Source organism: Symphalangus syndactylus, chromosome 22 (assembly GCF_028878055.3).
Source record: "Symphalangus syndactylus isolate Jambi chromosome 22, NHGRI_mSymSyn1-v2.1_pri, whole genome shotgun sequence".
Lineage (NCBI taxonomy): Eukaryota > Metazoa > Chordata > Mammalia > Primates > Hylobatidae > Symphalangus > Symphalangus syndactylus.
The window spans coordinates 24,796,618-24,808,774 of record NC_072444.2 but is presented as its reverse complement, the minus strand read 5'-3'; the positions used below and the strand labels follow the sequence as shown (position 1 = coordinate 24,808,774).

The following is a 12,157-nucleotide window of genomic DNA, read 5'->3' as shown; positions in this document are numbered from 1 at the left end:
AAAGCTGAGACACAAACACCTATATTATCTGAGGCCTACACAGAGTCAGGATCATCAGAATCACTGTCTCCCTCCTCCGAATCTTGTCCCATTGGCAGGGTGCAGTGACTCACACCTGTAAGCCCAGCACTTTGGGAAGCCAAGGTGGGCAGAACACTTGAGGTCAAGAGTTCAAGACCAGCTTGGCCAACATGGTGAAACCCTGTCGCTACTAAAAACATAAAAATTAGCCGGGCATGTTGGCATGCGCCTGTAATCCCAGCTACTCAGGAGGCTGAGGCAGGGGAATTGCTTGAACCCGGGAGGCAGAGGTTGCAGTGAGCTGAGATTGCGCCACTGCACTCCAGCCTGGGCAACAGAACGAGACTCTGTCTCAAAAAAAAAAAAAAGAAACGAATCCTGTCCCATTGGAAGGTCTTCAGGAGCGGTAACATGCATGGAGTACCATCTCCTGTGATAACGATGCCTTCTTCTGGATACCTGCAGAAGGACCTACCTGAGGCTGTATTACAGTTAACTTTTTTTTTTAATAAGTAGGAGTACACTGTAAAATAATGACAAGGCCGGTTTGGTGGCTGATGCCTGCAGTCTCAGCACTTCGGGAGGCCAGGCTGGGAGGATCACCTGAGGCCAGGAGTTTGAGACCAACCTGGGCAACACAGTGAGATCCCCATCTCTACATAAAATAAAATAAGTTAGCTGGGTGTGGTGGCATGCGCCTGTAGTCCCAGCTACTCCGGAGGCTGAGGTGGGAGGATTGCTTGAGCCCAGGAAGTTGAGGTTGCAGCAGCCGTGATCGTGCCACTGCACTCCAGCCTGGGCAACAGAGCAAGACCCTGTTTCAAAAAAAAAGGAGAAAAAGTATAGTACAGTAAGTACATAAACCAGCAATATAGCTTTCTATCATCATTATCAAGTATTATGTACTATCCATAATTGCGTGTGCTACACAGCACTTTTATACAACTGGCAGTGCAGTAGGGTTTGTTTACACCAACATCTCCACAAACATGGGAGTAACGCATGTGCTATGATAGCCAATTGCTGTGGCTATGACATCACTAGGCAATAGGAATTTCTCAGCTCCATTAGAATCTCTTTTTTTGTTTTTTTTTTTTTGAGACAGAGTCTCGCTCTGTTGCCCAGGCTGGAGTGCAGTGGTGCAATCTCGGCTCTCCGCAACCTGGGTTCAAGTGATTCTCCTGTCTCAGCCTCTCAAGTAGCTGGGATTACAGGCATGCGCCACCACGCCTGGCTAATTTTTGTATTTTTTTTAGTAGAGGCGGGATTTCACCATGTTGGCCAGGCTGGTCTTGAACTCCTGACCTCAGGTTATCTGCCCTCCTCGGCCTCCCAAAGTGCTGGGATTACAGGCGTGAGCCACCGCGCCCGGCTTCCATTATGATCTTATGGGACCATCATCATATATGCCATCCATTGTTGACTGAGATGTTGCTCTGTGGTGCGTGAAGGTATCGTTTCTAATGTTTTGTTCTGTTTTCCCTCTTTTCTGCCTCCTTGAGTGTTAGTTCTCTTTGCATTCAGAGCTCCTCTTCCTTGGCGCTGGTTTTCCTCTGATGTTTGGTGACTTCTAGTTCTGTGCACATCATATCTCATGATGCAGGTGGTCTGCGAATGGGGCTTCTGAAACCCACCTCTGAGGGCCATGGGGCTCAGGTGGGGCTGCAATAGTCTCTTTGCGGGGAGACGCGTGGCCTCTGGCTCTGTGGCATGAGTCGATGAGGAGCTATCCAGCGCCTTTCCCCCTTCTTCAGCGAGTCCCCCTTGGCTGCATTCTGGGCTGTGGTCTCCTTCAGTCTGATCTCATCTGTCCTCTGCCTTCCGTATTTCGGGGAGTTGTCTTCATTTCTGATCTGCCAAGGTTGCCCCTTCTTGGTCTCCAGGCCTGTTACAAATTATCAGTTTTACCAGTGCTATTTTTGTTTTGTTTTGTTTTGTTTGAGACGGAGTCTCGCTCTTTTGCCCAGGCCGGAGTGAAGTGGGGCGATCTCAACTCACTGCAACCTCCACTTCTCGGGTTCAAGTGATTTTCCTGTCTCAGCCTCCCCAGTAGCTGGGATTACAGGCGCACACCACCACACCCGGCTAATTTTTGTATTTTCAGTAGAGACAGGGTTTCACTATGTTGGTCTCAAACTCCTGACCTCAGGTGATCTGCCCGCCTCGGCCTCCCAAAGTGCTGGGATTACAAGTGTGAGCCACCACTCCCGGCCTAGCTGTACTTTTTATGTCTGTTAACCAACCTGTGATTTCCTGCTTTTCCTGCCAGCAGTTGTTATTATCTGTCTTTTTGATTCTAGTCATTCTAGTGGATGTGAAGTGGTATCTCACTGTGATTTTGACTTGCATTTCCCTAATGGCTAGCGGTGTGGGACATGTTTCATGTGTTTATTGGCCAGCTGTGTATCTGCTTTAGAGAAATGTCTATTCCAATCCTTTGTCCATTAAAAAAATTAATAAACTATTTCTGGCCGGGCACGGTGGCTCACGCCTGTAATCCCCGCACTTTGGGAGGCCGAGGCGGGTGGATCACCTGAGGTCAGGAGTTTGAGACCATCCTGGCCAACATGGTGAAACCCCGTCTCTACTAAAAATACAAAAAAATTAGCTGAGCTTGGTGTTGTGCGCCTGTAATCCCAGCTACTCAGGAGACTGAGGCAGGAGACCTGCTTGAACCCAGGAGGCGGAGGCTGCAGTGAGCCGAGATCGTGCCACTGCACTCCAGCCTGGGTGACAGAGTGAGACTCTGTCTTAAAAAAAAAATTAATAAACTATTTCTTTGAGCAGTTTTAGGTTTACAGGAAAATTGACAGAAAATACAGAGTTCCCATATACCCTCTACCCCCTTCCCAGTCTCCCACAGTTTCCCCTATTTTTTTGTTTGAAACAGTATCACTCTGTTGCCCAGGCGGGAGTGCAGTGGTGCAATCACAGCTTACTACAGCTTCAACCTCCTGGGCCCAAGCGATCCTCCCACCTCAGCCTCCCAAGTAGCTGGGACTACAGGCATGTGCTACCATGCCTGACTAATTTTTATATTTTTTTTTTGTAGAGACGGGATTTCACCGTGTTGCCCATGTTTTATAGAGATGGGATTTCAACATGTCGCCATATGAGGACAAATGATCCTCCTGCCTCGGCCTCCCAAAGTGCTGGGATTGAAGGCGTGAGCCACTGCACCCAGCCTCCCCTGTCACGAACACCTTGCATTAGTGTGGCACAGTTGTTAGCATTGATGACCCGATAATGATGCCTTATTATTACTAACTGAAGTCCATAGTTTACAGCAGGGTTCACTCCTGGTGTTGCCCATTCTAGGGCTTTAGACAAAAGGATGATGACATATGCCCACCATCACCCATCACCGTGGCATCCGGAATATTTTCACTGCCCTAAATGTGTCCTGAGCTCGTCGGTTCATCTCTCCCTTCCCCTGAACCTCTGGCAGCTACTGATCTTTTTACTGTCTCGATAGTTTCGTCTTTTCCAGAAATGTCATGTAGTTGGAATGACAGTGTGCAGCCTTTGCAGACTGGTGTCTTTCATTTAGCAATATGTATCTAAGTTTCCTCCATGTCTTTTTAAAAATTTTTTGCATTTTAAAACATTGGTACATTAATTTATTTTAATTTTTAATCCAATTTTAGTGGTCACCAGGGGGTTGAGCTGGGAGGCGGAGGCTGCATTGCGCCTGCCCTCTCCGCCTCATCTCAAGAGCTCTCTGGAGAGATGCCTTCCTTCTGTTCCCCTCTGTGACCCCTGTCTGTGTCCCTTAGACGACCTCGTGGAGAAGATGCCGTGTGCATGGAACTCCTCCCGTGTCTGCGAATGTCGACCTGGCATGTTCTGTGGCACGTCTGCCGTCAACTCCTGTGCCCGCTGCTTCTTCCATTCTGTCTGTCCAGCAGGGATGATTGTCAAGTTCCCAGGTCAGTGTCCCCACCCTTGACTCAGGACAGAGATCTATGCTGTTCCTGCTGCACCTTCCACCCACCCCAGTGCACTATTGACTTTCAACCTCCTGCTTCCCGGAGACTGTTGGACAGATCATGTCTCCTTTGGTGATGGGCCAGCGATGTACCCAGCACCCAGCCCTTCTGCTGCCCAGCACCCAGCCCTTCTGCTGCCCTCCCCCACCTTGTGTTCCAGGTGCAGAGAGACCCTGCTGTCCCCTGGCAGAGACCTGGCTGGAGGAGGTTTTGCTTTGGTTTGAGGCTCAAGGCAGAAGTTATCTGATGCCCCATAAACAAGAAGGAAACCTCAAGTCTCTGTCCTGGGAGTTCCCTAGAAGATTGGTGTTGGCATCCCCCTTTCAGGTTCAGGGCATTGGGAGTTAGAGGTGCTGAGAGATCCGGCCCCAGGCTCAAGACTTGAGAAACTTTGGGTTTCTTTTCCAACTTATCGTGTGACCTCAGACAAGTTTCTTACCTCTCTGACTTCTACTTCTCTGATAGTACAAGGTGTCAGGGCTGCTCTTAACTAGAGAAGGGGTATGGGCCACAGAACCTGTCTGGGTGGCGTTGGGACCATCTTCCAGAAGGGAGGCATGAGGAGTGGGTGGGCTTTGGAGCACAGCACAGAGTGGCTGCCGCGGCTGCAGACTGTATGGAGCGGGGGAGATGGGCTCAGAGGCAGCCCTGTGTCCACTGAGGAGAAAAGTGCCACAAAGTACCTGTGGTCCCTCCCCCAACCAGGTCTTTCTCTGGAGTCCCATGCCCTGTTGTGCAAACCTGGGGATTGGCAGTCACCCCCATCGCTACCAGTACCTGCCCCTTTTGTCCTTCCCTGCTTCCTTCATCCCTCACAGCCAGCCCATCCTCAAGTCCTGTAGACTTGGCCTCCAATTATCTTCCCCACCTTCTCACCCCGAATTCCTTCTCTTGTACAGCCCCCATGGCAGACAGCCAGAATGACCCTTGCAAGACCAAATCTGAATGTAATCCTCTCTCTCTCTCTCTCACACGCACACACGCACACACACACACGGATATATACCTGAAATGCTTCAGTATCTTCCTGTTACTCTAAAGGACACAAGGCCAGGTGCGGTGGCTCACGCCTGTAATTCCAGCACTTTGGGAGGCCGAGGCAGGCAGATCACTTGAGGTCAGGAGTTCAAGACCAGCCTGGCCAACATGGTGAAACCTCATCTCTGCTAAAAATACAAAAATTAGCCAGGCCTGGTGGCAGGTGCCTGTAATTCCAGTTACTCAGGAGGCTGAGGCAGGAGAACCACTTGAACCTGGGAGGCGGTGGTTGCAGTGAGCTGAGATTGAGCCATTGCACTCCAGCCTGGGTGGCAAGAGCAAGACTCCGTCTCAAAAAAAAAAAAAAGAAAACTCCAGGGACTCACCATTGGGTCCTTCAGGTCCCAAGGCCCCCAGTTGACCTGCCTTCTTCTCTTCATCTTTCAGAGCTTTCTTACATTTATTTTGTACACAATGTCCAGGGCTTTCAGCGGTTCTTGGCGGGAGGATGAGGGGAAAATGTGTCTGTGCCATCTTCCCAGAATCAGAGTCTCAGGATGTGATCCCAACACAGCCCCCTCCTTTCTCCCTGCCTCAGCTGTCAGCACCAAGCCCTCACTCTCTGGGCTCCACCTGCGCTGCCCTTCTTCCAGGTCGGAGGACGTGTGCGCTTCTCTGTCCCACCCGGCCTCTGCACGTGCTGTTCTCTCTGTCGGAGACACCCTTCCCTCCGCATTCACTTAGTCAAATCCTACTCAGCCCTGAGCTCTCCACCCCACTTCCTCAAGAGGCCGTCCCTGGCCTCTCACTAGGGAAGCTGGTAGCACTGTGTCCTTTGCAAATGTGGATACATACCTCTGTCTGTCTCTTGGTTTGATCAATGTCTGTCTCCCTCCCTGGCTGGAAGCTTCCTGAGGGCAAAGACCATGCTCCTGGTGTTCATCAGCACCTCCCCACTGCCCGATCAAATGCTAGGCATGGCACCTGCTCCCCATAGAAATTCGCTGAATTAAGATATGGAGGCACCTGACAGGGAGAGCCAAGCTGGGGGTGGGTGGAGTTCAAATCTGGTCAAATTCCAGGGTCAGGGGAGAGCGTTCTGCTAAGGAATGATGGAGGCCTCCACCCATAAGCAGGGGAGAGTGCTGCAGTGGACTGGGCGGCAGATACGTAGGATTTTGCAAAGATTTGCAACTGTGGGGCATGTTCCCACCCGTCTCTGGACCTCAGTCTCCCCATTTGTCAATGAGGAGGTGTAACTGAAGGCCTTGGGGGCCTCTCCAAAAAGGCCAGACTTCCAAAAAGTTTCCAGCTCAGAAACTTTTGCATCTTTGTGAAAAACATCTTGAGTTCAGTTGTTCCAGCCAAGGCTTCCTGCTGGAGGGACTGTCTGGGCGGTGTTCCTGAGACTGCCACACAGTGGGCGCCAGAGGCCTCCCTTTGCTGCCCCTGCACCCGAGCTGCCCAATGCAGTGCCACTGGCCCGTCGCACTTGGCCATGCACTTAAAATGCAGCTAGGGGCCGGGTGTGGTGGTTCACACCTGTAATCCCAGCATTTTGGGAGGCTGAGGCAGGCGGATCACTCGAAGTCAGGAGTTCGAGACCAGCCTGGCCAACGTGGTGAAACCTCGTCTCTACTGAAAATATAAAAATTGGCCAGGTGTGGTGGTGGGCGCTTGAAATCTCAACTACTCGGGAGGCTGAGGCATGAGAATTGCTTGAATTCAGGAGATGGAGGTTGCAGTCAGCTGAGATTGTGTCACTGCACACCAACCTGGCGACAGAGTTAGACTCTGTTTCCAAAAAACCCAATAAAAAAAAAAAAAAAATGCAGCTAGGTCCGTATTGAGAAGTGCTGTGTGTACAATATGCACTGGATTTCAAAAACTTGGTATAAACAAGAATATAATTAATTACTTTTTATATTGATTGCCTGCAAACATGGTAATATTTTAGATATACTGGGTTAAATAAATATACTGTGAAAATTAATTGCACTTATTTCTTTTTACCTTTTAAAGTGTGGCTCCTAGAATATTTGAGCTGACCTATGTGACTCACGTATTTCTGTTGGACAGCACTGTTTTAGAAGTGTTCTAATCTCAGCTGCCAAACCCTGGTTAATCTCTGGGGTCCCCTGTGGACTCACCCATGGGGCAGCTGTCCGGGGTTGTTGGTTTTTTTCCAGCTGTAAAATAGAAAGCAGTTTCTGCCTCCAGTCAGCCAAGCCCCAGGCTAAGAGCCTTCACTGGCTGTCTCTCCTGAAATTCTCAAGTCTCCATAAGACAGACAGTATTAGCCCCGTTTTCCAGGTGTGGAAGTCGAGGTCCAGAGATGGGAGGTAAATTGCCTGCAGAGACAGAGCAGGAAATGTCTAAGCTTAGGTGTTGTCCCTCCACTGTGCCACAGAACACGAGAGGTCAGCATTGCTCGCACTCACCTCCACGGAAACCTTCAGAGCGAAGTCTCACACATACAGGCCACCTTTTTTTTTTTTTTTTTTTTTTGTGACGGAGCCTTGATCTGTCGCCCAGACTAGAGTGCAATGGCGTGATCTTCAGCTCACTGCAACCTCTGCCTCCCGGGTTCAGGTGACTCTCCTGCCTCGGCCTCCCGAGTAACTGGGATTACAGGTACCTGCCACCATGCCCGGCTAATTTTTTGTAATTTTAGTAGAGATGGGGTTTCACTATGTTGGCCAGGCTGGTCTCGAACTCCTGACCTCATGATCCGCCCACCTCGGCCTCTCAAAGTGTTGGGATTACAGGTGTGAGCCACCGTGCCCGGCAACATACGGGTCACCTTCTAAGTGATGGGATGGGAGTCCAGATGGGGGTAAGGACAGCATTTACCATATGTCATGCAGTGTGATGGGCACCTCACGTGTACTCTTCTGTTTATCCTGATGGCAGCCTGGTGAAGAGTGTATGATTATAATCATTTGACTGGGCTGGGCACGGTGGCTCATGCCCGTAATCCCAGCACTTTGAGAGGCTGAGGAGGGTGGATCACCTGAGGTCAGGAGTTTGAGACCAGCCTGGCCAACATGGCGAAACCCCGTCTCTACTAAAAATACAAAAATTAGCTGGGCGTGGTTGCAGGCGCCTGTAATCCCAGCTACTCGGGAGGCTGAGGCAGGAGAATTGCTTGAACCTGGGATGCAGAGGTTGCAGTGAGCCGAGATTGCATCACTGCACTCCAGCCTGGGCGACAGAGCAAGACTCTGTCTCAAATAAATAAATAGATAAGTAAATAAAATGGACTTTCCTGGCACAGTTAGGACATAGCAGGCAAACTCAGGGGCACTGGATGGATGATGTGTGTGTTTTCTTCTCCACTCTGCTTCCATCCAGCATTCTTCAGGACTCCTTGGATTGCAAGTAGCAAAATCCCTAATTTTTTAGCACATGTAGCTTAAAAGTCTGGGGATAGCTCTGAGAAGCTTCAGGCATGGCTGGATCCAGGGCTCCATCTTGCCCCATCTCTCACCTCTGTTTCCTTCTCTGTTGGTTTGTTGGCAAGATACTTACTAGCAGCTCTGCCCAGCGCCAGTGGGAAGACAGCTTCCCTTTCTTACATTTTTAATATCCAAAATCAAAACCTTTAAATCCCAAACCAGAATCTTTAAATTCTACCTCACAGGCTTGGGTCACATGTCCGTCCCTGAACTGGCTCATCATGGCCAGAGGAATGGAATGGATTGATTGGTCCAGCCTGGTCTCATGGCCACTCGGGAAAGGGGGTTCAGTCGGTCCTGACCCCTAACCACAGATGCTGAGATCAGAGGGAGAGTAATTCCCCAGGGAAGGGTAGGCTGCTTTGCTCCGAAGAGGAATGGGTGCCAGGCAGGTGCCACCTCCAGATGACTACTGCGTTTTCCAATGGCCCCATCTCCAACTCTGGCCTGTGGTAGTGAAGGGTGTATTCCGGGAGACTTCGGGTCCCCAACACTGATTCTGAAGGCACTGCTGTCCCCCCCACAGGCACGGCGCAGAAGAACACGGTCTGTGAGTCGGCTTCCCCAGGGGTCAGCCCTGCCTGTGCCAGCCCAGAGAACTGCAAGGAACCCTCCAGGTGACTCCCTGGCTCTGCCTCCTCCTCTTCTCCCAAGCTGGCTTTCAGATGAGGCTGTCCCACCCCACAGGATGCCCATGGTACAACTGGGCTGGGGGTGTAAGCGGGATTCAGCCCATGGTGTCAGGACTTCGGGGTGCCTCTCTGCCAAGCCCCTCAGATCATTTGAGGCCCTAGGGTGTGCCCAGCCCTGCCCTGAGCACGTGGGAGACCCACAGGGCTTAGAAAACACAGGCCTTGCTCCCAGGAGCTTACAGTGGGCCCGCCAGAGGCAATGGGCCGAGGGCCTGGGACCCCGTCTCTGTGGAAACTGTTATTCGTGAGCACAGGCCTCCCTTGCCCCATTGGCAGAATTATCAGTCCCATCTCTGGCTTCTTCCCCAGTGGCACCATCCCCCAGGCCAAGCCCACCCCGGTGTCCCCAGCAACCTCCAGTGCCAGCACCATGCCTCTAAGAGGGGGCACCCGCCTCGCCCAGGAAGCTGCTTCTAAACTGACAAGGGCTCCCGACTCTGCCTCCTCTGTGGGAAGGCCTAGTTCACATCCAGGTAATTTCCCCATGAAGCTGTGGGTCGTCTCCCTGGAGTGCCCGATTGGTGGATGGTCCATGAGTGGGGGTGTTTAGAGCAGGCGGGCACTGATCTGTGGTCTTTTCCTGGTGGGGAGAGAAGACAGTGGCAAGGTATGATCTAGGGCTGAAAGCATCGAGGGGCAGAGGTAGACACCAGAGGGCTCATTCATTTGCCAGCAGTGCAGAGGGCCTGCCTTGTGCCGGGCACCGGTGCCCCATCTCTCCCTCTATTTCCCTCTATGTTGGTTTGTCAGAGGGAAATGGGTCCCACTCTGCTGTTGTGACACTTGCAACTCAGCTGGCCAGCCTCTGCACGTGTCCATCTGATGCCCTCCTGGTCCCCATGGCGAAGGGTCGACCCTCAGTCATTTTTCTTTTTCTTTTTTTTTGAGACGGAGTTTCGCTCATGTTGCCCAGGCTGGAGTGCAATAGTGCAATCTCGGCTCACTGAAACCTCCACCTCCTGGGTTCAAGCGATTCTCCTGCTTTAGCCTCCTGAGTAGCTGGGATTACAGGTGCGCACCACCACGCCTGGCTAACTTTGTATTTTTAGTAGAGATGGGATTTCACCATGTTGGTCAGGCTGGTCTCGAACTCCCGACCTCAGGTGATCCGCCCACCTCGGCCTCCCAAAGTGCTGGGATTACAGGTGTGAGCCACCATGCCCGGCCTATTCCCTTTTTATTACTGAATAGCCCTCCGTGGCATAGATATGCTGTGCTCTGTTTATCCAGTTTTTGGATATTTGGGTTGTTTCTGCCTTTGGCTATAATGAAGAATGAAAAATACATCCTTGCGTGCATGTGCTTTCCTTTCTCTTGGGTCAGTTTTGTAAAAAAAATGAATTTCTGGGACTTCTAACAATTTTGGGTTGGAGCTCTTTTCCTATAGTTGTACCTTCTCCCGCTCCATGGCTTTGCATATTCTCTCTATGATGTCTTTTGTTTGTGGTTTGTTTTTTTGAGGTGAGTCTTGCTCTGTCGCCCAGGCTGGAGTGCAGTGGTGCGATCTCAGCTCACTGCAACCTCCGCCTCCTGGGTTCAAGCAATTCTCCTGCCTCAGCCTCCCGAGTAGCTGGGACTACAGGCGCCTGCCACCACACTTGGCTACTTTTTTTTTTTAGTAGAGACGGGGTTTCACCATGTTGGCCAGGCTGGTCACAAACTCCTGGCCTCAAGTAATCCACCTGCCTCAGCCTCCCAAAATGCTGGGATTACAGACGTGAGCCACCGCGCCCGGCCCACACGGGTCTTTAAAAGAGGGAGATAGGAGGCACCCAACCCCTCCCCCCCAATACCATTCTGAACAGGAGTTACGCTAGTGTGCTGAGCTCTCAGGGAAGCTGTTCCCAAAGTTTTGAGCAGGGGAGTGACAGAGCCATGAGACAGGGTTGGGGGAAGCTGTGGCATGGTGGCCTCAAGAGGAACAGTGGGCAGGGGCTGGTTGCGGGGCAGTGAGTACCCTCCTCTCGTGTGGAATGCACGCAGCATTCCTGTCCTCTCTGAGCCTCAGGACTCCCTCTGAAAGGCTGGACTGAGCTGACGTGCGGAGTTTGGGAGCTGGCCACGGTGAGGGATGGGGGGCTTCAGGGTTGGGTGGGGAGTGAGGCCTTTGCCAAGGCGGCCTGGCCTGCAGCTTCTCTGCTTCTTTCCCCAGGTCTGTCCCCAACACAGCCATGCCCACAGGGGTCTGGTGACTGCAGGAAGCAGTGTGAGCCCGACTACTACCTGGACGAGGCCGGCCGCTGCACGGCCTGCGTGAGCTGTTCTCGAGGTAAGGGCCTCGTCCCTCCCCGGACCTCAGTTTACCTCTCTGGATTTTTGAACTTCCAGTAACTCCCCCTCATGTTTGCGGGTTTTTGATGGGGGTTGCCTCTTTTCAGAGGGCTTCCATGTGCATATTATTTCCTTCCAGGAAGCATTTGTGAATCACCCACGTTTCAAACTCGGCTCATTAATGTTTGTAACTACTCTGTGATTCAAGGATTGTGATCATTCCCCTTTTACAGAGGAGGAAACGGAGGCTTTGGGAAGTCAGGGAACTTCCAAGGGCTGTGGGCTGGAGTTTGAACCCAGACAAGTGCCACCAGGTTCCAGGTTCTCGTCCACTCCACTTGCTGCCCCTATGAGCCACTTCTTTTTTTTTTTTTTTCACCCAGTCTGCAGTGCAGTGGTGCGATCATAGCTCCCTGCATCACAGGGATCCCATCCTCCCAGGATCACATGATCCTTTTGCCTCAGCCTTTCAAGTGGCTGGGACTATAGGCACACACCACCATGCCTAGCTTAATTTAAAAAATTTTTTTTCGTAGAGATGGGGGTCTCACTATGTTGCCCAGGCTGTTCTCGAACTCCTGGAGTCAAATGGTCCTCCCACTTTGGCTTCCCAAAGCGCTGGGATTATAGACGTGAGCCACCACGCCTGGCCTGTGAGCTGCTTTGACAAGCACTTACTGAGTGCGCAGGCACAGCACGATGCGGGTGTGGGGCTTCCCTGTGCCCAGCCCATCACAACCTCCCAGCG

General features: G+C 51.6%; 1 protein-coding gene across 13 annotated transcripts in view; it reads left to right on the top strand.

Moving 5' to 3' along the window:
* The window catches only part of TNFRSF8 (TNF receptor superfamily member 8), an 80,665-nt gene that overhangs the window by 36,215 nt on the left and 32,293 nt on the right, over window positions 1–12,157 (top strand). For all 13 annotated transcript variants that reach the window (XM_055261425.2, XM_063631821.1, XM_063631830.1 and 10 more), the window contains 4 exons: window positions 3,798–3,950; window positions 8,973–9,063; window positions 9,448–9,611; window positions 11,291–11,407. In XM_055261425.2, coding sequence (XP_055117400.1) covers window positions 3,798–3,950; window positions 8,973–9,063; window positions 9,448–9,611; window positions 11,291–11,407 — 525 coding nt within the window. The remainder of the gene's footprint in view (window positions 1–3,797; window positions 3,951–8,972; window positions 9,064–9,447; window positions 9,612–11,290; window positions 11,408–12,157) is intronic.